The sequence below is a fragment of the Delphinus delphis genome, chromosome 12 (genome assembly GCF_949987515.2).
Source record: "Delphinus delphis chromosome 12, mDelDel1.2, whole genome shotgun sequence".
In the NCBI taxonomy this organism is placed as follows: domain Eukaryota; kingdom Metazoa; phylum Chordata; class Mammalia; order Artiodactyla; family Delphinidae; genus Delphinus; species Delphinus delphis.
Genome location: NC_082694.2, coordinates 66163145 through 66188870, shown reverse-complemented (window position 1 = coordinate 66188870; position 25726 = coordinate 66163145). Strand labels below are relative to the sequence as shown.

Sequence of the window (25726 nt, the reverse complement as noted above, 5' to 3'; positions counted from 1 at the left end):
CTGTTTAAGTTAGGATTGTTAACTTTGGGTGAGTTACTGATAGATAGTAAGGAAGTTTTTCTCCTTGGTATTTTAATAGCTAGGTTTTGCTTGAAAAGAGGTTTTTGAGAATTTTGCAAATTCCAGAATTTAACAGACTCCTTTAAGAATATTCTCTGGTATATCTGTTATTTAATCCAAGATCAGTGCTGAATTTAAGGTATATCATGAGATGCTTATTATGAAAGTAAATAATTTATAGTAAAACTCCAAAACTCTGAAATACTATATTCAGAAATATGTGGATATTGGTATTAAAATTATACATAAATACTTGTTAAATTGATTCTAGGTTGGGCCATGCAGGCTGCGGCCTATATCTTCATTCATAGGAAATGGAAGGATGATAAGAGCCATTTTGAAGACATGATTGATTATTTTTGTGATATCCATGAACCACTTCAACTCCTCATATTCCCAGAAGGGACTGATCTCACAGGTAAGGTACCCTTTGTTTGGATCACAGAATTTTAAAACATGAAGGAACTCCAAAATTAGCTATCTAGTCTAAACTTCTCAGTCCTCAGATGAAGCAACTGAATACCAACAAGATTATTGGCCCATCCCTGGGGTCACTCAGTTAGTCAGCAGCACATCAGAACCCAGAACTCCTGGTTTCTAGCCCATAGAGTTTATGATGGGCAACTCCAAGAGGTATTATTTATACTTGCCATCTTAGAGCTTTATATTTTAAGTCTCGGTATATACTTTAAATATCAGCCTTTTACTTTATATAGTTTGTACATAACCACAAAAAACCTCAAGTAGCCAAAACAATCTTGAGAGAGAAGAACAAAGCCTAGTTTTAAAATATCTATTCACTGTCCTCTTCCAAGATCCGTATTTATCCATTAGACCCTTTTTTTTCAACTTCTTTCTTATAAGAAAAGGATCTGGGCTTCCCTGGTGGTACAGTGGTTAAGAATCCGCCTGCCAATGCAGGGGACACAGGTTCGAGCCCTGGTCCGGGAAGATCCCACATGCTGCGGAGCAACTAAGCCTGTGGCGCCACAAGTACTGAGCCTGCGCTCTAGAGCCCACGAGCCACAACTGCTGAGCCCATGTGCCACAACTATTGAAGCCTGCACGCCTAGAGCCTGTGCTCCACAACAAGAGAAGCCACTGCAATGAGAAGCCTGTGCACCGCAATGAAGAGTAGCCCCCGCTTACCGCAACTAGAGAAAGCCTGTGCGCAGCAACAAAGACCCAACACAGCCAAAAACAAATCAAGTAATTAATTTTTTTTAAAAAAGGAAAGGATCTAATAGTAACCAGTTTCACTTGTTGATTTAAGTTAGTATGTTGCCTTTTTCCTGTTTTTTAATAATTTATTTATTTTACTTATTTTTGGCTGCGTTGGGTCTTCGTTGGTGTGCGCAGGCCTTCTCTAGTTGTGGAGAGTGTGGGCCACTCTTCGTTGCGGTGCACATGCTTATTGTGGTGGCTTCTCTTGTTGCGGAGCACAGGCTCCAGGCTCACAGGCCTCAGTAGTTGTGGCACATGAGCTTAGTTGCTCTGCGGTATATGGGATCCTCCTGGACCAGGGCTCGAACCCGTGTCTCCTGCATTGGCAGGCAGATTCTTAACCACTGCACCACCAGGGAAGCCCCTTTCCTGGTATTTTTAAAGCCTTATTTCTAATATAAGCTGGAAAGGCCTTGTCCTTTTCCTAAAGAAAATTCAGCCATCGTTGAGTTGTAGAGGCGACACAGGAGAATATATCTAGGACTTCTCTATCTTCCCAGATACCAAATTACACAGGCCAAGAATGCCAGTGGATCTCAAGGAATTCTTTTTTTTTTTTGCGGTACGCAGGCCTCTCACTGTTGTGGCCTCTCCCGTTGCGGAGCACAGGCTCCGGACGCGCAGGCTCAGCGGCCATGGCTCACGGGCCCAGCCGCTCTGTGGCACGTGGGATCCTCCCAGACCGGGGCACGAACCCGTGTCCCCTGCATCGGCAGGCGGACTCTCAACCACTGCGCCACCAGGGAAGCCCTCAAGGAATTCTTTAAAAGATTAAAAACAAAATGCAGTCTTTCATTCTTACTAAATCAGTGGGCTTCACATCTTTTTTGAACCACAGGTCATTTCTGCAGGTGAAGCCTTCTATTGCAGTCTAGGATTTCTAAGACGGAGAGAAGAACTGCACTGGTTGATGAATATTGGTGGGGGAGGGAGTAAGCTACAACAGGAAGTAGTTTTATAGAATCCTTCAATTCAAAAGAGCAAAATTCAAAAGCTTTAGTACCCTGGTTACTTTAAGAAGAATACAGCAGAATTTGAGAAGGGCCCAGTGTATAAACATCTGCTGTACCAGGGAAGACAGACTTAAGCAGGTTAGAACTGAAATCTAAAACTCACAGATAGTACGGAGAGATCCCTGTGAACTTGTCTTCTAAATCCTCAATACTAGATCGAGGTAGCTAAGAGCTACCAAGAAAGGCAACCCTTAGAACCTGAGAGGAGAACAAGTAAATGAACAATCTAATTCACTCTGTGGACATAGTAATTTATGGAACCCAGTACCCCAAAAAAGAGTGCAAGATGGAAAATACAAATTACACAACTACTTAAGTAGGTGAATGGGTGACTAAACTGTAATATGTTAATAGGGAAATTAAAGTATTTTGGGAAACATTTACCATTAATACCAAGGAAGAGATCTTTGACTAATGTATGACAGATTGGAACTGAGCTAAATGAAGCACGGCAATTTTTATATACTAGTATTATGTACTAAATTATACTTACTGTATATGTTTGATTTTTGTAGTTAAAATTCTAATAGTAGTTGGGTCACAGAAGGTAATACTGAGTATAATATTGGCTGCATATTGTTTAAGTTTGAAAATATATTGTAAGTTGTAAGTTGATTGATTCCCAGAACTGAACTATCATTAGGAAATTTCAATGGACAGACAGCCATATTTACATTTTTTAATCCTTAGAATGTATAATACTCAAATTTGAGTATTGAAATATCATCTGTGTTAGAGTATAGAAAGTCATTTACTGAAATGATAGATTTTGTGAATGCCAAAATGTACACTAAAGAGTGGCAACTGTGGAAGTTATTTAGTAATTAAACGCTAATGGGATAAAAGCTCATGGGTTGCTGTTACTTTGGTACATTAGTATTAAAATGTTCATACATTAGACCTTCAGAGTTTATAAAGTAGATATTTAAAACTTTTCAGTCTGTATTTTCAAGTGTCTTTTTTAGGTGATGAACTTAACATCTAGTTGAATATTTTCAGGGTCCAGAGTACTTATTATTACATAATGTAGTTGAATATTTTTAAAGTTAAAACAGTATTTACATTTTAAGGCCAACTTGCAAAAGCCAGACTATTTGCGAGATAGAGGAAATAAATAGACTGATCTTGAAGTTAAAAAAAAATTTTTTAAACAGTATTTTACAAATAGTTTTGAGTTGGGATATGATTTTTTTTTTTAAGTAGGCTAGCAAAATACCTTTGGTTTGAAAATGTATCTGTTAACTCAAAGGTGTTTTTAGCTACCACAGTTAACTTTACAGTTGGGTTTTTAAGCCCAAAGAGAATGTTTTATAATCCTCTTCAAGTTGTGAATCCAACTTGTTTGCACATTTTCAAATTAGTACGTTTAAATTAACTTTATATTCTATTTTCATATATTATTGTTGTTTATAACTTTTTTTTTTGCTTATGCAAGTAATATATGTTATTTTGGGGAAATTTATAAACATAGAAGGGAGCACAAATATTACTCTAATCCCACTGCCCATAAAGAAGCACTATTCTAATTTTGTTGCATTGTTTTTGGGTCATTTGGTCACACGTGCATGTGCGCACATACACATACACGTATACATACACACATCCATAGGCATATATATGTGCACACATACACGTAATTTTAAAATTGGAAAACCAGAACTACACTTTTCTTTGTACTTACTATTGTATTCTCTCACATCATTAGTCAAGGTTGTCCAGAAAAACAGAACCGTGTGTGTGTGTGTGTGTGTGTGTGTGTGTGTGTGTGTGTGTGTGTGTGTGTGTGTGGAGAGAGAGTGAGAGGGAGAGAAAAAGAGATAATGGGTGGGGGGTGGCAAATTTATTTTAAGGAAATTAAGGATTCTGGAGGGTGGCAAGTCAGAAATATACAGGGTATGTCAACAGGCTGTGACTCCAGGGAAGAGTTGCAGTTTGAGTCCAAAGGCAGTCTGCTGGCAGAATTCTTTCTTGCTTGAGGAGATTAGTCTTTTTCTCTTAAGACCTTCAACTGACTGGATGAGGCCCACCCACATTATGCAGGATAGTCTGCTTTACTCAGAGTCTACTGATTTAAATATTAATCTCATCAAAAAACACTTTCACAGAAACATCTAGAATAATGTTTGACCAATATCTGGGTACTTTGGCCTAGTCAGTTTGACACATAAAATTAACCATCACAGTTGGTATATTATGATTTCCTGTTTTATTTTAAGAAAGGAAAGCTTTTCTAGGTTTTAACAATTATATAATATTACATGCAATTAAACACCCTTGTATGTAAAACTTATTCATTTAATAGATATATGAGTGCCTGGAGATTTATATACAAAAAAGTCTCTTCATGAGACTTTTCATGAAGCTTACTTTCTAATGAGGAAAAACAGATTAAAAACTAATAATAAAAATATGTCTGGTATTCATAAATGCTGTACAGAAAAGCAAGATAAGGAGAGAGAGAGGGAGAGAGAGTAATAAAAGATGGGGACATAGGGTGCTGTTTTATATAAGGTGGTTTGAGGAGGCCCCTTAAGTTCTTATTTAAGGAGAGACTAAATGAACAAAGCAGAAAATCATACAGATGGCTGGGTAGAAGGCATTCTGGGAAGAACCACTGCACAGACTCTGAGGTGGGAATATGCCTGGCTGGTTTGAGAACATCCGAGCAGCCAGTAGTCTCACTGGAGTGGTAGGCGTGCTGGCATTGGAGTGTTACAGGGAGCAGGCTAACGAGATAGGAGGTTGTGGTGAGAAAGTGGGGTGCTAGTCTGTCAGTCCTAATAATCATAGTCTGGGGATGGGTAGATAACGTGGGGATGGAGGGGAAAATCTGCATCTCTGATCTGTGATTATTTCTTACTTCCCACATTGTGCCTGTGCCTTTTAGAACTACTTCCACCTGTATTCACATTCTACAACAGCTTTCAGTTTTGTCTTCAGATCCCCCAAGTCTGTGACCAACTGGAAGAGCAAACTGAAGAGTAGTTAACTACTCTTCTTTGTGGTGTCTCTGGGATTCCCAATCGCATGTAAGGTCCTGCCAGTTGTCTATAAAATACTGTTCTGTAGTCCCATGCCCAGAATATTCCCCTCAAATGAATGTGAGAGGAGCTTATTACTTTTCTTGTTTAGAGCTTTTACTTTTGACTTGCTGGAGATCTGTTTAATTTTTTGACTCAGTTTATAGGAGTGTTTTTTGAATATTTTAGTGTCGTGGAATCCATCTATAGTTTTTTGAGATTTTGAGGATTCTGTGGTCTTAAATTTACTCCACGGAAAGTAGTATTTTTACATATAGGTTTTTTCCTGGTGACTTGGAATGGTCTATAAATTTCAGGATGCCGCTGAGGATTGCAGGTTCTAACGTCTGCTGTCATCAGAAGGTATTTCATGATCTCCCCCAGCAGCTAAGGCCAAATTTCTGAACACTTTACTTTTTCCAAATGTAATTGCTGAATAATGGGTTTGGTTCTTCTTGGAACTTATAAAGTTACCTCATGGAATGGAAAAAGAAGATTTTGCCAACAATTGGAACATATACTTGACTCAGTAACTATATTCAGCCAAACCATGTTCAGATGTTTGTACATGGTGTGCTGATCATGTGCCCATTCTGTCGTGGAGTGGTGTTGGTTAGTAATGTCAGTGTGCTCTGTGCCTGAGCAACGCAGATACTTCACTTTGCACTGAAGCCCTAAATTATTGGGTTAAAAAAATGGTGATCTATTTGGCAAATTGTTAGTTATTTCTTCTGGATGTCTAGATCCTTATGTATTATTACTATTTTAGTTTTACTTTATTTCATCTTTATATTTTAGTATTTCAATTTTTATTATGTAACGACTATTTTATGAAAATTTTAGTTATTAGTATTTTATTTGTATTTCAGTTTTCATTGTATATTGACTACTTTATGAAATCTCTTAAAGAATTTTAAGGATTTGAATATGAATTTATAAACTGCTATAAAACATCTATTAATACCTTATTATAAAATTTCTGAAATTCCAATTAAGTAGGTAACTCTGGGATCTTTGTTAGGGATTTACCAAAGTATTTCTATCTTATCATTTGATTCAGTATATTAATTACAGAAACATTAACTGCCATTTTTATCAAAGAAATTCTGCACCATTTCCTTACCTCACTTATCTTCCTTTATTTTATGGCTTCTAATGGCCTATTGTTTTGTTTAGAAAATAGCACGGCTCGAAGTAATGAATTTGCTGAAAAGAATGGACTTCAGAAATATGAGTACGTCTTACATCCAAGGACTACAGGCTTTACTTTTGTAGTAGACCGTCTAAGAGAAGGTAAGCACCCATCTCAAAGTGTACTTTTTTATATAAGTGGAAGAAATTGCTAAACTTCACATATAACTCTGTTGAATTTACAAAGCACTTTTTCATACTTTATCTCAAGAAATGAGACACTGTATTTTTATGCTAACTTGACCCCATGCACTAAAATGTTTTATTATGTATTCTTTAGAAATATAAAAGAATCTTTGTCAGAAACAAAACATTTTTTCTCCTTTTTTGGAATAGACAGAAAATAATACATACAGTTAGACTATCATTCCATTTTTAAATGCTTCTCAAAGCAGCAAAACTGTCTTGAAAGTATCTTATCACTTATAATATAGTTATTTATAGCTTAAAAAATATTTTTACATTCATTATTCCACTCACTGCAACAAGTGATTCCGGTTGGTAGGAAGGCAAGTACTGCTACCTGTATTTTGTTGTTAACTAGAAGTGGCATCCAGGGTTGTTCATAAATTTTCATAGATCACGGATGGAACCTTGTTCTTCTGCTTCCTACTCTGTGGCTCACACTACCCCCTTCCCACCCCCACGTCCTCTAGAGCCGTGCCTGTTGAAGGGCATCGGGAGCCAAGGTGATTGCATTGACCATATCACACCCATTTAAATGTTTACATTTTGATATTTTTATGAAAAAAAAACAGTTGGACATTTTGTTATAGCTGCATATGTAAATACTTATATATTCATACACACATGTATATACAAATGGATAACAGACATATGGATATATACGAAAAAGGAACTATTCAGAAACATACTGAAGTGTTATTAATTTTACAAGAACAAGTCAAAGCCCAGAGTCACCTAGCAGAAGAAAAATCTTGTTTGCATGTTTCTGCTCTCCACTCTGATTTCTAGCAAACCATATTGTATAAAGGTGACATCTGTCACAAATTATCACCTTCATTTGCTAATTGTTATGTTGTCATAAAACTGCTTGTGCCTAACATGAAAGGCCTTGAAACATTATATAAGAAAAGGTATAAATTTCTTACTTCTTACCCTAATTGGCATCACTATTGTTCCCTTAGGGTTTAATGTACTTTAAGATGTAAAGTATAACCTCATTTAGTGAACCCTGCCAAAACGAAGCATCTTTACAACTAAGTACTCATGATATAAAAGAAATGCATAGTCAATCCAAAATCACATTACTATTAGTTCACATAGTAAACTAAAAATATTGTCCCTGTTAGTTTGGCTTGCTTTTGGAATTCGGTGGTTATAACTAACATGAAATGGAAACATGGGCTTTATGGTCATATTGTGTATGAATAGTGAGTGTCCATCTACCCATAGAAGCTCATGGAGAACACAGTTCTTTATGCCTATGGAATAGGATAGGGGGGTACCAAGACATTAAAACAGGGATGCTGCTGCTTTTTGTTTTTTTTTTGTTTTTCTTCCCCAAAACATGGTACCACTTACTGTGGCATTCAATTTAGACTCTCCCTTCTCATTCAACAATATGTTTTTTATTTTCTAACAATCTGATATTTTATAGTATTTAATGATTACTTTAAAAGTATTTCTGACATCATGGAACATGCTGTTGGAACACATCTTTTGCTAATAAAGATCTTTTTAATTGCAGGCAGGATAGTTGAGAGATTATTTTATAGTGGATGAGGATATAACTACAGAGCTCTCTGTTCTGAAATCTGGAAAATATTTTAGTAGCAAACTGATTTATAACTTTGGGGAACATGTATTACTTAGTCATCACTCAGAGTACTAGTCAACAACTACAGTATGTCATTTTTCCTGCCAGAAGTGGCAACTGATTTTTCCCCCTTCTCTGTATCAGTAAAGAAAGAAACACAGATGACTTCATTTGCTTCAGCTAAAAAAAGTTAGATGACTCCATTTACTTCAGTTAGAAAAGTAGCATGGGTCCTATACACTATGATAATAATAGAAACAAGAAATATGATGACAATAATTACAATAGTAACAGCAGCTAACGTTTACTGAGCATTTACGAAGTACCAGGCATTAAGCTAAGTGTTCTGTATGTGTAAGGTCAGTTAACCCTCACAACAACTGTCCTGGTAGTTACCAGTATTTAACTTGTAGACCAAAACTGAAGCAGAAATTGAAGAATCAGCTCAAAGTTATTGGAACATGGTTTGTCTGACTGAATAAACCTGTGTTCTTTCTACTGTAATATGATGCCTCGTATATTTATAGTGTGATTTTAGTTAAAGCACCTTTGTAATAATAGTGAGCTGGATGGTTTTCTTCAAGGAAAATATTTTAAAAGAAAGAAGAGGCTAAATGGCCAGATCATGGAGGGATGGGAGTCGCAAGGGAAGTGGTTATGATGCTGCCTGAGACGACAGGGAGAGCAGGCACAGTCATCTAGTCAGAGTATCATTTTAGGAAAGAAACCTAAGACTCAGAAAGGGCCCAGCACAACTTCCTGATCTTTTCTGGGATCTGCTTTTGTTTATCAATTAAGTGAAAAAGAAGCTTGCTCTTAAAACAAATGGCCATTATAAATAAATATTCCAATGGAAGCCTGGAGACCACATATTAAAACCAATTACTGAAGAAATGTATGAGGACAAGATGGCAGAGTAGAAGGACTTGAGCTCACCTCCTCTCACTAAAACACCAAAATCATAACTAACTGCTGAACAGCCATCAACAAAAAAGACTCAGACCTACCGAAAAAGATATTCTACACCCAAAGACAAAGAAGAAGCCACAAGGTGGTAGGAGGGGTGCTTTCATGATATAATTTAATCCCATACCCACCAGGTGGGTGACCCACAGGCTGGAAAATAATTATATCACAGAGGTTCTCCCACAGGAGTGAGAGTTGGGAGCCCTATGTCAGGCTCCCCAGCCTGGGGTATGGCATCACGAGGAGGAGCCCCCGGAGCATTTGGCTTTGAAGGCCAGCAGTGCTTGAGTGCAAGAGCTCCACAGGACTGGAGGAAACAGAGACTCCACTCTTTGAGGGCATACACAAGGTTTCACAGGCACAGGGACCAGGGCAAAGCGGTGACTCCGTAAGAGCCTGGGCCAGACCTACCTGTGGGTCTTCGAGGGTCTCCTGGGGAGACGGGGGGTTGGCTGTGGCTCACTGTGGGCAAGGACACTGATGGTGGATGCCCCAGGGAATACTCATCAGCATGAGTTCTCCTGGAGACTGCCATTTTGGCACTGAGACCTGGCCCCACCCAACAGCCTGCAAGCTCCAGTGACTGGATGCCACAGGCCAAACAACCAACAGGGTGAGCCCCACCCATCAGGAGACAGGTTGCCTAAAGTTGTCCTGAGCCAACAGCCACCTGTAAACATACCCCTTGACATGGCCCTGCCCTCCAGAGGGACAAGACCCAGCTCTACACACCAGGGAAGTGTGCAGAAGCCCCTGGACTAACCTCACTCACCAGGGGCAGAAACCAGAACCAAGAAGAATTACAGTCCTGCAGCCTGAGGAGTGGAGACCACAAACACAGAAAAGTTAGACAGAATGAGGTGGCAGAGAAATACGTTCCAGACGAAGGACTAAGATAAAACCCCAGAAGAACAACCAAGTGAAGTGGAGATAGGCAAGATAAAACCCCAGAAGAACCCCAGAAGATAGGCAATCTACCTGACAAAGAATTCAGTGTAATGATAGTAAAGAGGATCTGAGATCTCAGAAAAAATAATGGAGGCACAGCACACAGTGGATACAAAAATGTTTAATAAAGAGCTAGAAGCTGTAAAGAACAGAGATGAACAATATAATAACTGAAATGAAAAATACACTAGACAGAAGCAATAGCAGAATAAATGAGGCAGAAAAATGAATAAGTGAGCTGGAGGACAGATTGGTGGAAACCACTGCTGTGGGACAGAAAAAAGAATGAAAAGAAATGAGGACAGTCTCAGAGACCTCTGGGACAACATTAAACCCATCAACATTCACATTATAGGGGTCCCAGAAGGAGAAGAGAGAGAGAGAAGGGGCCTGAGAAAATATTTGAAGAGATAACAGCTGAAAACTTCCCTAACATGGGAAAGGAAACAGTCACCCGAGTCCAGGAAGCACAGACAGCGCATACAGGATAAACCCAAGGAGGAACATGCCAAGACTCATAGTAATCAAACTGACAAAAATTAATGACAAAGAAAAAATATTAAAAGCAACAAGAGAAAAGCAATAAATAAATACAAGGGAACTGCCATAAGGTTATCAACTGATTTTTTAGCAGAAACTGTGCAGGCCAGAAGGGAGTGGTATGATATACAATATTTTAAGTGATGAAAGGGAAGAACCTACAACCAAGAATATGCTACTCAGCAAGGCTGTCATTCAGATTTTACAGAGAAATCAAAAGCTTTACAGACAAGCAAAAGCTAAGCGAATTCAGCACCACCAGACCACCTTTGCAGCAAATGCTAAAGGAATCTCTCTAGCTGGAAAAGAAAAGGCCACAACTACAAACAAAATTACAAATGAGAAAACTCACCGGTAAAGGCAAACATACAGTAAAGGTAGGAAATCATCCACACACAAATATGATATCAAAACCAGCAACTGTGAGAAGAGGAGAGTATAAGTGCAGGATGTTGGAAATGCATTTGAAATTAAGAGGCCAGTAGCTTAAAATAATCATGTGTGTGTATATACACACACACATATATATGTGTGTGTATATATATATACATATATGTGTGTGTGTGTGTATATATATACATATGTGTATGTGTGTGTGTATATATATATATATAGAGAGAGAGAGAGAGAGAGACTGCTATATCAAAACCTCATGGGAGCTGCAAACCAAAAATCTATAATAGATACACACACAAGAAAGAAAAAGCACCCAGAGACAACACTAAAGAAAGTCATCAAATCACAAAAGCAGAAAACAAAAGAGGAAGGGAAGAAAAACCACCACCCCCAAAAAGAAAACAAATCCAGAACAATTAGCAAGATGGCATTAAGAACATACATCTCGATAATTACCTTAAATGTAAATGGATTAAATCCTCCAACCAAAAGACATAGTCTGGCTGAATGGATACAAAAACAAGACCCATATATATGCTGTCCACAAGAGACCCGCTTTAGATATAGGGACACATACAGATTGAAAGTGAGGGGATGGAAAAAGATATTCCATGCAAATGGAAATCAAATGAAAGCTGGAGTAGCAATACGCATATCAGATAAATAGACTTTAAAGACTGTTACACGAGACAAGGAAGGACACTACATAATGAACAAGGGATCAATCCGAGAAGAAGATATAACAATTATAAATATATATGCACCCAACATAGGAGTACCTCGGTATGTAAGGCAAATACTAACAGCCATAAAAGGAGAAATCAGCAGTAACACAATAATAGTGGGGGACTTTAACACCCCACTTACATCAAGGGACAGATCAGACAGAAAATCAGTAAGAAAATGGGCCTTAAGTGATACATTAGACCAGATGGACTTAATTGATACAAATTAACTTATTTACAAAACAGAAGACGACTCAGACTTCAAAAGCCAATTTATGGTTACCAAAGGGGAAAGGTGGGGTGGGGAGGGATAAATTAGGAGGTTGGAATTAACACATACACACTACTATATATAAAATAGATAATTAACAAGGACCTACTATATAGCACAGGGAACTCTACTCAATGTGTAACAACCTATACGGGAAAAGAACCTGAAAAAGAATGGATATATGTATCCATTGGATATGTATATCCAAAGAATGGATATATGTATAACTGAATCACTTTGCTCTACATTTGAAGCTAACACAACATTGTAAATCAACTAAACTCTAATATAAAATAAAAATTAAACTTAAAAAACCCAATTGTCATTAGGTAACATCTTTACTACTCACTCATGCCTGTAACTGAATTCACTATTTCTGATATTAATAGCACAAGTTCAGGCAGATGAGAAATTCAAGACATCAAGAAGTTAAGGATAAGAAGTCCTAATGGGAAACACTGAATAAGAGAAAATGCAAAACAAAGAAAGTAGTTTCTGAGCGTCTCTTTAGAATTTATTTCACCGAGATTAAGAACATTTAGAAAACACACACTTAACCTGAAATATAACACCCATTATATAACATTATACAGATGTGTTGTTCTTGTAATAATAATGGTAAAAAGTTTTCCCTGAGTACCTTGATTTCCATCATTTTTGTACTTGCTCTTATACATTTACTAGATCATAACCTTCTTAAGGATATGGATTGTCCTGCCCATAATGGAGACTAAATCAGTATTAGTTGAGGTTAATATTTTCTTTTGTCTGAAAAGATAAGCACAGTGTCCTTACCATCTTCCCAGAGCAATGTATATTACACTGATCACTATCTGTCATGGAAGATTTATTTCATATGTACCTCTAATCACAGGACATTTCAATATGTGATTATATAACCTTTTTCAGTACTAAGATTAACCCAAACCCAAAAGGAAGTTGCTAACTTAGAGAAAAGAAGGTTTTACATGAGAAAGTGTTTTGGTTTTTAGTTATACAGCTTTAAGAAATTTATCACACAATTTAAAAATTCTAACTTAATGCCCCCAAATTTAGTTATAGTCATTATCATCTCTGCTGCTGTATTATTTTTAACAGTAGTAGCTTTATTCTTCTTTGATTTTAAACAAGTAATGATTTGGTCCAACCATTATTTGGTTCTGTTATATGCTTTGTAAGCCAGTTACTGAATTGTAACCGTGCAATAATTACCTTTACCATTAGGTGGCACAAGTGTGCACATTTGCGATAACTTGAAATTAGGTTGAAGTAGTTGGGAGTAAGGGGTCAAACACTCCATGGAATATGACCTTGCCTTCAAGAAGTTTATCATCTTCCTGGATAGATAAGAACAGTACTCATAGAAATATCTAAAAAATAATATGACAGTATACTTACATGCCAAGTTTTGTGGTACACAGTGTAAAATATTATGCTTAATTACATTACACAATCACAGGTGTGTTCAGTAAAGAGAGATCATGTAGTGTTGAAATACTCAGGTAAGGCTTCTTCAAGAAGCTGAAAAATCATAATAAGTCCACAGACACCCCAAAACACACCACCAGATGTGGACCTGACCACCAGAAAGACAAGATCCAGCCTCATCCACCGGAACACAGGCACTAGTCCCCTCCACCAGGAAGCCTACACAACCCACTGAACCAACTTTAGCCACTGGGGACAGACATCAAAAACAACGGGAACTACGAACCTGCAGCCTGCAAAAAGGAGACCCCAAACACAGTAAGATAAGCAAAATGAGAAGACAGAAAAACACACTGCAGATGAAGGAGCAAGATAAAAACCCACCAGACCTAACAAATGAAGAGGAAATAGGCAGTCTACCTGAAAAAGAATTCAGAATAATGATAGTAAAGATGATCCAACATCTTGGAAATAGAATAGACAAAATGCAAGAAACATTTAACAAGGACCTAGAAGAACTAAAGATGAAACAAGCAATGATGAACAACACAATAAATGAAATAAAAAATACTCTAGATGGGATCAATAGCAGAATAACTGAGGCAGAAGAACGGATAAGTGACCTGGAAGATAAAATAGTGGAAATAACTACTGCAGAGAATAAAGAAAAAACAATGAAAAGAACAGAGGACAGTCTCAGAGACCTCTGGGATAACATTAAACACACCAACATTCGAATTATAGGGGTTCCAGAAGAAGAAGAGAAAAAGAAAGGGACTGAGAAAATATTTGAAGAGATTATAATTGAAAACTTCCCTAATATGGGAAAGGAAATAGTTAATCAAGTCCAGGAGGCACAGAGAGTCCCATACAGGATAAATCAAAGGAGAAATACGCTAAGACACATATTAATCAAACTGTCAAAAATTAAATACAAAGAAAACATATTAAAAGCAGCAAGGGAAAAGCAACAATTATCATACAAGGGACTGCCCATAAGGTTAACAGCTGATCTTTCAGCAGAAACACTGCAAGCCAGAAGGGTGTGGCAGGACATATTTAAAGTGATGAAAGGGAAAAACCTACATCCAAGATTACTCTACCCAGCAAGGATCTCATTCACATTCGACAGAGAAATTAAAACCCTTACAGACAAGCAAAAGCTAAGAGGATTCAGCACCACCAAGCCAGCTTTACAGCAAATGCTAAAGGAACTTCTCTAGGCAGGAAACACAAGAGAAGGAAAAGACCTACAATAACAAACCCAAAACAATTAAGAAAATGGGAATAGGAACATACATATCAATAATTACCTTAAATGCAAATGGACTAAATGCTCCCACCAAAAGACACAGATTGGCTGAATGGATACAAAAAGAAGACCCATCTATATGCTGTCTACAAGAAAACCACTTCAGACCTAGAGACACATACAGACTGAAAGTAAGGGGATGGAAAAAGATACTCCATGCAAATGGAAATCAAAAGAAAGCTGGAGTAGCAATTCTCATATCAGACAAAATGGACTTTAAAATAAAGACTATTACAAGAGACAAAGAAGGACACTACATAATGATAAAGGGATCGATCCAAGAAGAAGATATAATGATTGTAAATATTTTTGCACCCAACATAGGAGCACCTCAATACATAAGGCAAATACTAACATCCATAAAAGGGGAAATCGACAGTAACACATTCATAGTAGGGCACTTTAACACCCCACTTTCACCAATAGACAGATCATCCAAAATGAAAATAAATAAGGAAACACAAACTTTAAATGATACATTAAACAAGATGGACTTAATTGATATTTATAGGACATTCCATCCAAAAACAACAGAATACACATTTTTCTCAAGTGCTCATGGAACATTCTCCAGGATAGATCATATCTTGGGTCACAAATCAAGCCTTGGTAAATTTAAGAATATTGAAATTGTATCAAGTATCTTTTCCGACCACAACGCTATGAGACTAGATATCAATTACAGGAAAAGATCTGTAAAAAATACAAACACATGGAGGCTAAACAATACACTACTTAACAACGAAGTGATCACTGAAGAAATCAAAGAGGAAATCAGAAAATACCTAGAAACAAATGAGAATGGAGACATGACGACCCAAAACCTATGGGATGCAGCAAAAGCAGTTCTAAGAGGGAAGTTTATAGCAATACAATCCTACCTTAAGAAACAGGAGGGCTTCCCTGGTGGCGCAGTGGTTGAGAGTCTGCCTGCCGATGCAGGGGACACGGGTTCGTGCCCTGGTCCGGGAGGATCCCACATGCCGCGGAGCGGCTGGGCCCGTGAGCCATGGCCGCTGAGCCTGTGCGTCCGGAGCCTGTGCTCCGCAACGGGAGAGGCCACAACAGTGAGAGGCCCGCATATGGCAAAAAAAAGAAACAGGAAACATCTCGAATAAACAACCTAACCTTGCACCTAAAGCAATTAGAGAAAGAAGAACAAGAAAACCCCGAAGTTAGCAGAAGGAAATAAATCATAAAAATCAGATCAGAAATAAATGAAAAAGAAATGAAGGAAACGATAGCAAAGATCAGTAAAACTAAAAGCTGGTTCTTTGAGAAGATAAACAAAATTGATAAACCATTAGCCAGACTCATCACTAAAAAAAAGGGAGAAGACTCAATAGAATTAGAAGTGAAAAAGGAGAAGTAACAACTGACACTGCAGAAATACAAAAGATCATGAGAGATTACGACAAGCAACTCTATGCCAATAAAATGGACAACCTGGAAGAAATGGACAAATTCTTAGAAATGCACAACCTGCCAGGACTGAACCAGGAAGAAATAGAAAATATGAAGAGACCAGTCACAAGCACTGAAATTGAAACGGTGATTAAAAATCTTCCAACAAACAAAAGCCCAGGACCAGATGGCTTCACAGGCGAATTCTATCAAACATTTAGAGAAGAGCTAACACCTATCCTTCTCAAATTCTTCCAAAATATAGCAGAGGGAGGAACACTCCCAAACTCATTCTCTGAGGCCACCATCACCTTGATACCAAAACCAGACAAGGATGTCACAAAGAAAGAAAACTACAGGCCAATATCACTGATGAACATAGATGCAAAAATCCTCAACAAAATACTAGCAAACAGAATCCAACAGCACATTAAAAGGATCATACACCATTATCAAGTGGGGTTTATCCCAGGAATGCAAGGATTCTTCAATATACGCAGATCAATCAATGTGATACACCATATTAACAAGTTGAAGGAGAAAAACCCTATGATCATCTCAATAGATGCAGAGAAAGCTTTTGACAAAATTCAACACCCATTTATGATAAAAACCCTGCAGAAAGTAGGCATAGAGGGAACTTTCCTCAACATAATAAAGGCCATATATGGCAAACCCACAGCCAACATCGTCCTCAATGGTGAAAAACTGAAAGCATTTGCACTGAGATCAGGAACAAGACAAGGTTGCCCACTCTCACCACTCTTATTAAACATGGTTTTGGAAGTTTTAGCCACAGCAATCAGAGAAGAAAAGGAAATAAAAGGAATCCAAATCAGAAAAGAAGAAGTAAAGCTGTCACTGTTTGCAGATGACATGATACTATATAGAGAGAGTCCTAAAGATGCTACCAGAAAACTACTAGAGCTAATCAATGAATTTGGTAAAGTAGCAGGTTACAAAATTAATGCACAGAAATCTCTGGCATTCCTATACACTAATGATGAAAAATCTGAAAGTGAAATCAAGAAAACACTCCCATTTACCATTGCAACAAAAAGAATAAAATATATAGGAATAAACCTACCTAAGGAGACAAAAGATCTGTATGCAGAAAATGATAAGACACTGATGAAACAAATTAAAGATGATACAAATAGATGGAGAGATATACCATGTTCTTGGGTTGGAAGAATCAACATTGTGAAAATGATCTACTACCCAAAGCAATCTACAGATTCAATGCAATTCCTGTCAAACTACCACTGGCATTTTTCACAGAACTAGAACAAAAAATTTCACAATTTGTATGGAAACACAAAAGACCCCGAATAGCCAAAGCAATCTTGAGAACGAAAAACAGAGCTGGAGGAATCAGGCTCCCTGACTTCAGACTATACTACAAAGCTACAGTAATCAAGACAGTATGGTACTGGCACAAAAACAGAAAGATAGATCAATGGAACAGGATAGAAAGCCCAGAGATAAACCCACAGACATATGGTCACCTTATCTTTGATAAAGGAGGCAGGAATGTACAGTGGAGAAAGGACAGCCTCTTCAATAAGTGGTGCTGGGAAAACTGGACAGGTACATGTAAAAGTAAGAGATTAGATCACTCCCTAACACCATACACAAAAATAAGCTCAAAATGGATTAAAGACCTAAATGTAAGGCCAGAAACTATCAAACTCTTAGAGGAAAACATAGGCAGAACACTCTATGACATAAATCACAGCAAGATCCTTTTTGACCCACCTCCTAGAGAAATGGAAATAAAAGCAAAAATAAACAAATGGGACCTAATGAAACTTGAAAGCTTTTGCACAGCAAAGGAAACCATAAACAAGACCAAAAGACAACCCTCAGAATGGGAGAAAATATTTGCAAATGAAGCAAATGACAAAGGATTAATCTCCAAAATTTATAAGCAGCTCATTTAGCTCAATAACAAAAAAACAAACAACCCAATCCAAAAATGGGCAGAAGACCTAAATAGACATTTCTCCAAAGAAGATATACAGACTGCCAACAAACACATGAAAGAATGCTCAACATCATTAATCATTAGAGAAATGCAAATCAAAACTACAATGAGATATCATCTCACACCAGTCAGAATGGCCATCATCAAAAAATCTAGAAACAATAAATGCTGGAGAGGGTGTGGAGAAAAGGGAACACTCTTGCACTGCTGGTGGGAATGTGAATTGGTACAGCCACTATGGAGAACAGTATGGAGGTTCCTTAAAAAACTACAAATAGAACTACCATATGACCCAGCAATCCCACTACTGGGCATATACCCTGAGAAAACCATAATTCAAAAAGAGTCATGTACCAAAATGTTCATTGCAGCTCTATTTACAATAGCCAGGAGATGGAAACAACCTAAGTGTCCATCATTGGATGAATGGATAAAGAAGATGTGGCACGTATATACAGTGGAATATTACTCAACCATAAAAAGAAACGAAATTGAGCTATTTGTAATGAGGTGGATAGACCTAGAGTCTGTCATACAGAGTGAAGTAAGTCAGAAAGAGAAAAACAAATACCGTATGCTAACACATATATATGGAATTTAAGGGAAAAAAATGTCATGAAGAACCTAGGGGTAAGACAGGAATAAAGATACAGACCTACTAGAGAATAGACTTGAGGATATGGGGAGGGGGAAGGGTAAGCTGTGACAAAGCGAGAGAGAGGCATGGACATATATACACTACCAAATGTAAGGTAGATAGCTAGTGGGTAGCAGCCGCATAACACAGGGATATCAGCTCGGTGCTTTGTGACTGCCTGAGGGTTGGGATAGGGAGGGTGGGAGGGAGGGAGATGCAAGAGGGAAGAGAGATGGGGCCATATCTATATGTATAACTGATTCACTTTGTTATAAAGCAGAAACTAACACACCATTGTAAAGCAATTATACTCCAATAAAGATGTAAAAAAAAAGAAGCTGAATTTCCCTTGGACCTTAGAGACTATATGTAATTTGGATAGGCAGGACAAATAAGGACGGCTGAGAACAGGAAAGGAAGAGTACAAGAAAAGGCACAGTGTTTGGTCAGCTAAGGCAAAACCAGTCTGACGGAGCTGAAGACCTGGCTGTAAAGTAACAGACAATATTTAAGAAGGTTGTGTGATGCCATTATTGTTGAAGAACTTAATTCCTACCCCCAGAGAGTGATGTTTTTATTTTTTCCATTTCTCGATCAAGTCACTCAAGCAAACAGCTCAGTTGGGACAGATCTTGCCACTGTATTCAGTTAAGAAAGTCATGACAGCCTTAATGAAAAATGATAGAAGCCCTATATTCTGTCCAGAAAAACAACCATCTAATGTTTATCAAGTACCTGCCTTGTGCCAGGCACTGAACTGTTCACATGTTGCTGCCCATGCAGTAGAATTACCCAGGGAGCTTTTAAAAACGTAGGTACTCGGGTCCAGGCTCAGACCTGCTGAATCAAAGTCTGGTGGTGGCTCCTGGGCGCATAGCTACCCCACTAGCTACTTTCTTACAGATCTCTTAGTTCTCATAACTGTGCTAGGTGGTGGTTTGCCCTGTGCTACACCCGAGGAGATTGGCTCAGTTAACAGCTTGTCCAGGGTCACACAGCTGCTGAGTGGAGGTACCATGATCTATACTCAGGTCTCTTTGATGCCAAAGCCCATGTTCTTCCTGCTATGTAAGAAGTTAGCAGTTTTTCTATTCCAGATGCTACAAAAATGCCATCTTTGTAGGGCTTTTTCTCTCTTACCTAGATCTCTCCCTGGTATCCTTGGCTGTACTGTGTGTTTTGTTTAAATGGAAAAATAAATCAAGATTTCCTTTTTGTAAGCATCTCTTTTTTTTTTTCCTGGTTCCTATATTTACCAGTTCTTCCTTTATTTCTCTAATCCCTAAAACAAAACTCAAACTATCTGTCTTTTCAAATTGTGGTTCTATCTTTTCTTTCTTTTTGCCAACAACTCTCAAACTAGCCTGATGACTTGATTTTCTCAATATTAGCTCTCTTCCTATTAAAAAAAAAGTTTTTATTTAAAAAAAAAGTTGGAAAATTAATTACAAAGAAGAAAATGGCACCCATAGTCTTGTCAGGCACTTCTCAAATATCCAGTGCCTTTTGAGTCTTGTGTTTTTCCATGTTTTATTTTAAAAATTGGGTCAAATTCTATTTTGTTATGTAAAATTTTTTTCCCAACTTACTATAATGTGCATTTTTCACCATCGTCACATAATTTTTTATGATGCGTTAATGTATCCTTGGTGCTTCATCCGATAGAGGTGCCACAGTTTATTTAATTAGGCCTCTATTATTAAAAATTAAAATGGTTTCCAGCTTTCTGCTCTTATAAATAATGCGAAAGTATGTGTAAATCTCTAATTATTTCCCTAGGATATAGTTCCAAATCTAATTACTGATTCCAGGGTATATTTTTTAAAGTTTTTATAAAATGTTAGTCTTATGCCCTGCCCCATTTCATTTGGTCACCAAATTCTATGATATTGCCTTGGAAGCATCTCTTAGAGAAACTTCCTTTATTTCTGCAATGGCCCCATTCGATGGGATCCCATTACTTCTCCTTTTCACGCTTCCTTGCTTTCTCACTGGAGTGCCTCTTGTTTCTTCTTTGCTAATCCATACTGCACACAGCTAACAGTCAGTCTTCATAAAGTACCACTCTAATGTAATTGTGTGTATGTTTATTTGTTCAGAAAATGCTTCTCGGGCACATATGTTATTTGACTTGCTGAGATATTGCCAGTACCAAGACACACCCAATTCCCTTGAATATCATCAAGTTTAGGAAATATTAAAATGCATTATCATAAGAGATACAAATAGAAAGTAACTTAAGCACGTAAAGAAAGGCTAGTCTTTTTTTTACTTAAAGTGACACTGAAGAGGTGGCACATGAGCTGAGAATTAAAGAATAATTAGGCATTTTCCAGGGAGAAAAGGCATTTAAATATGTGCATTACTTCCGTATTCCTTGGTGAAGACTTTATAACATGGTTCCAATCTACTTTTTAAATCTTACCACTAATGCCGTATGAGCCAACCTATTTGAATTAATGGACTATTCCTGACTGTGCCTTATGCTTTCTGAATTTTGCCTCTGGTTATATCTGTCCAGGCTAAAACCTGCAAGGCTTTGCTCTTTTCTTTAATCTCCAAATGCTGTTTTTCCTTTAATGATCTTCTTCTAAGAGTCCATTCTCATTTCCCCCAGCTGGCAGACATCTGGACTGAAAATCTCTTTTTCTTCTCTAATAGGACTTGGCACAGATCTTATATTAATAGCCATTTTAATATATTTTACCTCTTACCTTCCTAAAAGGACAGCAACAGCCATGTCACCTAAGCCATTAAGAACAAAGATTTTATTTCTAAATCTAATGAATACCTTTCCATTCTTACTTATTTTCCTCTTAGCAACATTTGGCACTGTTGATTCTTCTTGAAATATGCTCTCCCTTTGGCTTGTCATTTTTTCTCCTACTTCTCTGGCCACTTCTCAAGACTTTTTTGCGGGTTCTTCAGTCCTCTCTATGTTCCTCACAAGACTCTCCCAGGCTCCTTTGTTCTCTCACTCCACACATTCTCCCTGGGACATGTCATTCAGGTTGGTGGCTCAAATGATCATCCATGTGCTCATGACTCCTAATTCTAAACCCTTGGTCCAAAAGCCCTTTCTTACTAAAGAGCCATATATGTGATTTTTGCCACTTGGAGGTTCTGCAGGCACTTCAGTATGTTCAGAATTGAATTTGTCATTCCCCCTAAATTGCTTTTCCTCCTATATTCCTCACAGCACAGAGTCATTACCATCATTATCAATCAAGCCTTCTTCTAAATGAATGTGACAGCACACTAAATTAGGCACTCAGGCCCTGGAGTCCAAAGACCTGCGTTAGAATCCTGGCTTCACTAGGACTAGGAGTGTGGCTGGCTAGATTCCTTTCCCTCATTAAACCTCATTTTCATCTTCTGTAAAATAGGAGTAATAATAGTGCTTACTTTCTATGATTTTATAGGACTCTTCTGAGGATTCAGTATAGTCAGGCACAGAAAGCACTTAGCACAGGGCCTGGAAAACAGCAAGCGCTCAATAAATGTTACAGTGCAAATCTGATTGATTGTGTCAGCACCCGGCAAAACCTTCTGGGTTTCACAATGCTCCAAGGTTAAATCTACTTCTTTAACATGATTTGCCAGGCCCTCTGTGCCCTGGTCCTTGCTTACCTCTCTGGCCTATCTGCTGTCTCCTTAGTTACACCACTTATCCCAGACATACTGAACTGCTTTCCTTGCCCAGAGTGTACTGTACTCTGAGCCTTCCCCACTATAGCAGAACTTTTCCTACTCAGCCTGGAGGTCACAGCTTAGATAATAGTTCATTTGGGAAGCCTTCCCAGGTATCTTCGTCTTCTGTGTTCCCTATGTGAATGCTTTTCCTACTATATTTGCCCTATATAAATGTTTTTCCTATGGTATTATCACTTGTTTAATTATCCATTTTGTCCATAACTCTCAGTTTCCTGACCATAAGCATCGAGTCAGGTCCACTGACAGTTTTTATCCTAGCCTTCAGCAGAGACCTGGCATATAAAAGATACTCTTTAAATTTTTTGAACCAATCAGCTGCTTGATTGCTGTAATTTTATACCCTGCTATGTTCCAATAAAGATTTAAAGTGGCCAACATAAATATGTATGTACAATAACGGCAGCACCACGACATAAGAAAAAAAAAATTAAGGTAAAGGGACAATAAAGGGATGAATTTAATAGACAGGTTATATGTTACAAGGTTACTGTATACATAAGACATATGATATAAGCTCTATAATCCTATAAAATATAGGTCTATAAATTGGTCCTGAGCTTTCTGGCATCTTCTGTATAAGGGAACTGAATGGTATCATTGACAAGGGCCATAAGGTTAAAGCAAACCACATGCTCGGAAAAAGCATGACCATTTCTGAAGGACTTGAGAGAAAGATCTTTGGTTCCTCACAGAGGACATTGTGCACTGTCGTGCCCAGCAGCCTCACAGCATCTTTAATGTTAACTGTTCCACGTAGCCTCAGAGCGCTTGCCCACATGGGCTAATGGCAGAAGGAGAAAGAGTAGTTCAGTAAAAACAGCCTCATAAGAGCTCCAAACATTGTCTTAACTCTAAAGGTGTGGAGAGACCGCATGTCCTTCAAATCATTCTCCACAAATGGTATTTTACTCACTGAGCTTTGGATGAGAATTGGTTTGTACAGATTTTGGTTACTCTTCATAAAGCATCTATTGTGCAGATATTTTGTATCACGAGCTAAGTACAGGTCCAAGGGCTTTACTCGTAGGTGGAAATGGGTATAGGCTTCTCTTAGGGAAGTTGAGCCTGCTGAGGTTTTACTCAGGAACTAAAGGTGACTTTACGTCTGAACTGAGGGTGGCCAGTGTGGCCTGCAGAAAACAATTGAGATTCATGTGTTTTTGTTTGCAGTACTTAACAGAATGGTGCCTTGCGCATGGTCAATAGACCACTGCCCGAAGCTCAGTGCCTGTCTGTGTGGCCTTTCTCACCTTGTTTCTGGCTGTAACTCCATGTCCTCTGTTCTAGCCAGGTCGAACATGCTTTTCTCATGCTGTTCCTTTTCCTGAACTGTTCCCAGTCATCTGGGTAGCTCCTGTTGGTCCTTCAAGACAGTTCAAATGCCCTTTACATTTCAGACAATCTCTTGACCAGGTTCTTGGGCTTCTTTCTTCTTACTCTCATCATATTCCATGCGTTTGTCAGTCACTTTTTTCATATTTTCTGTAATCAGTGATTTTTTTTTTTCTTTTTTGGTTCATCTCTCACTCGGACTCTGAGCTCCTTTAGGGTAGGTACTGTGTTTTGTTGATTTTTATAGCTGAGGTCCTAGTGTCATGAGTATTACAGGTACTCAGTATAGATTTGTACAAATTTTTGTAGCTGCTGTTTTCAGCATCTCACACACATGCACTTGTGATTAGTAATGCCCCCTACCACCTTCAGTATTCACTGTAGGATACATGTAAGGCTGATTTCCCCGCCCCCCAGATTATCTATACTATTAGAAGGGACATACGGAAGCATATTATTTGCAACTTACATGAACAAGCTCTTGGCATTTGATCATGTAAAAATCAGTATGGAATTGTGGTTCTTAAATGTTTCCCGGTTTATTAGTATTTCTACTCAGCGAGTTTCAGCCTCTGAGATAGTCCTGAGAAGACAGTCATTGCAGCCTTGTGCTTCTCTGTACCACTTGACTTCAGTAGGAGAAAAATCTTGTTCTGGGGGTATGTACTATTTCTCTAACACCGGCCAGCTATAATAAATGCCGACTAGTGTGAAAGGTGAGCCTCAGTGATGAGTTCATGTCTTATGGCACCATTAATAAAAATCCTCAAAATACATATTCTCCAATTGGTGAGATTACCATTTTCACAAATGAGTGAAAATTATATACAAGCTGTATTTTACTCATTCAAAATGCCTAAGTATTGATACTCTCTTATAATGTTTATATTATTTTCTTAAGAGTAGTACACTGAAAAATGCTGATAACTGTTGACACTTACAAAATATGTTTATTTTAAAATTTAGAATTGTGGAAGAAGCTTTGTAAGTAAAATTTGTGGAATTGTCTTCGAGTGATAACTTTCTGTAGGCTGTATACTGACTGTAAAGAATATTGTTACATACATTAAACCCTTCTTTCAGTTTTTCCTTCTGAAAGCATTAGTGAGACAGCTGAACCAGCAGCAGAGAATGCTGGCAGCTCTGCCATAATGGTGTTATCTCACCGAGTGGCAGCTAAGCACTAAATCTTTATGTCCTTATAATGTTGTTTTGAAGCAAAATAAGAGTTTCAGTGCGTGTGCACAACGTATGTAACAATATCATACTTCAGCTTCCTGTTCATATGAAAATCAAAGTTTATTCTCACCAAAGCTGAGAATGTTGGCCTGAATCTAACTGCTGTGGACACTTTAATCCAGAAATTCATCTGAACAGGAAATTATGCCTGCCTTTTTGTTTTATATGGTATATAATTTCATTGTGGATGTATCATTTTTCTTTTCTGGGCTTGTCCTAAAAGCCTTACAGCTTTAACTTGTTTCTCCTTTTTTCTGAGCATGTGTCCCATTTCCATATTTTTAAAGGTTATGCCCTTTCTCTTTTAGCTTTATAGATTTTTTTCTTATTCAAAATAGTTTTTCTATATTTTTTCCAGTTGCTAGGACCTTTTCTCGTTTTGATTTTGTTTTTAAATAAATTGATGTTTGTTTTGAGTATTGCAAAGGTATTGTTAAAACAATACTGACCTTGCTGGTGTGCGTGAGTGTGTGCTTATGCGTGTGCACATGCAAACCAAGTTCATGTGCCCTCACTTTTTAAAAATAGATTCTGATCAG

At 37.8% G+C, this 25726-nt stretch overlaps 1 protein-coding gene across 2 annotated transcripts in view; it reads left to right on the top strand.

Moving 5' to 3' along the window:
- The window catches only part of LCLAT1 (lysocardiolipin acyltransferase 1), a 192765-nt gene that overhangs the window by 100245 nt on the left and 66794 nt on the right, over nucleotides 1-25726 (top strand). For both annotated transcript variants that reach the window (XM_060026879.1, XM_060026878.1), the window contains exons 4-5: nucleotides 332-478; nucleotides 6494-6610. In XM_060026879.1, coding sequence (XP_059882862.1) covers nucleotides 332-478; nucleotides 6494-6610 — 264 coding nt within the window. The remainder of the gene's footprint in view (nucleotides 1-331; nucleotides 479-6493; nucleotides 6611-25726) is intronic.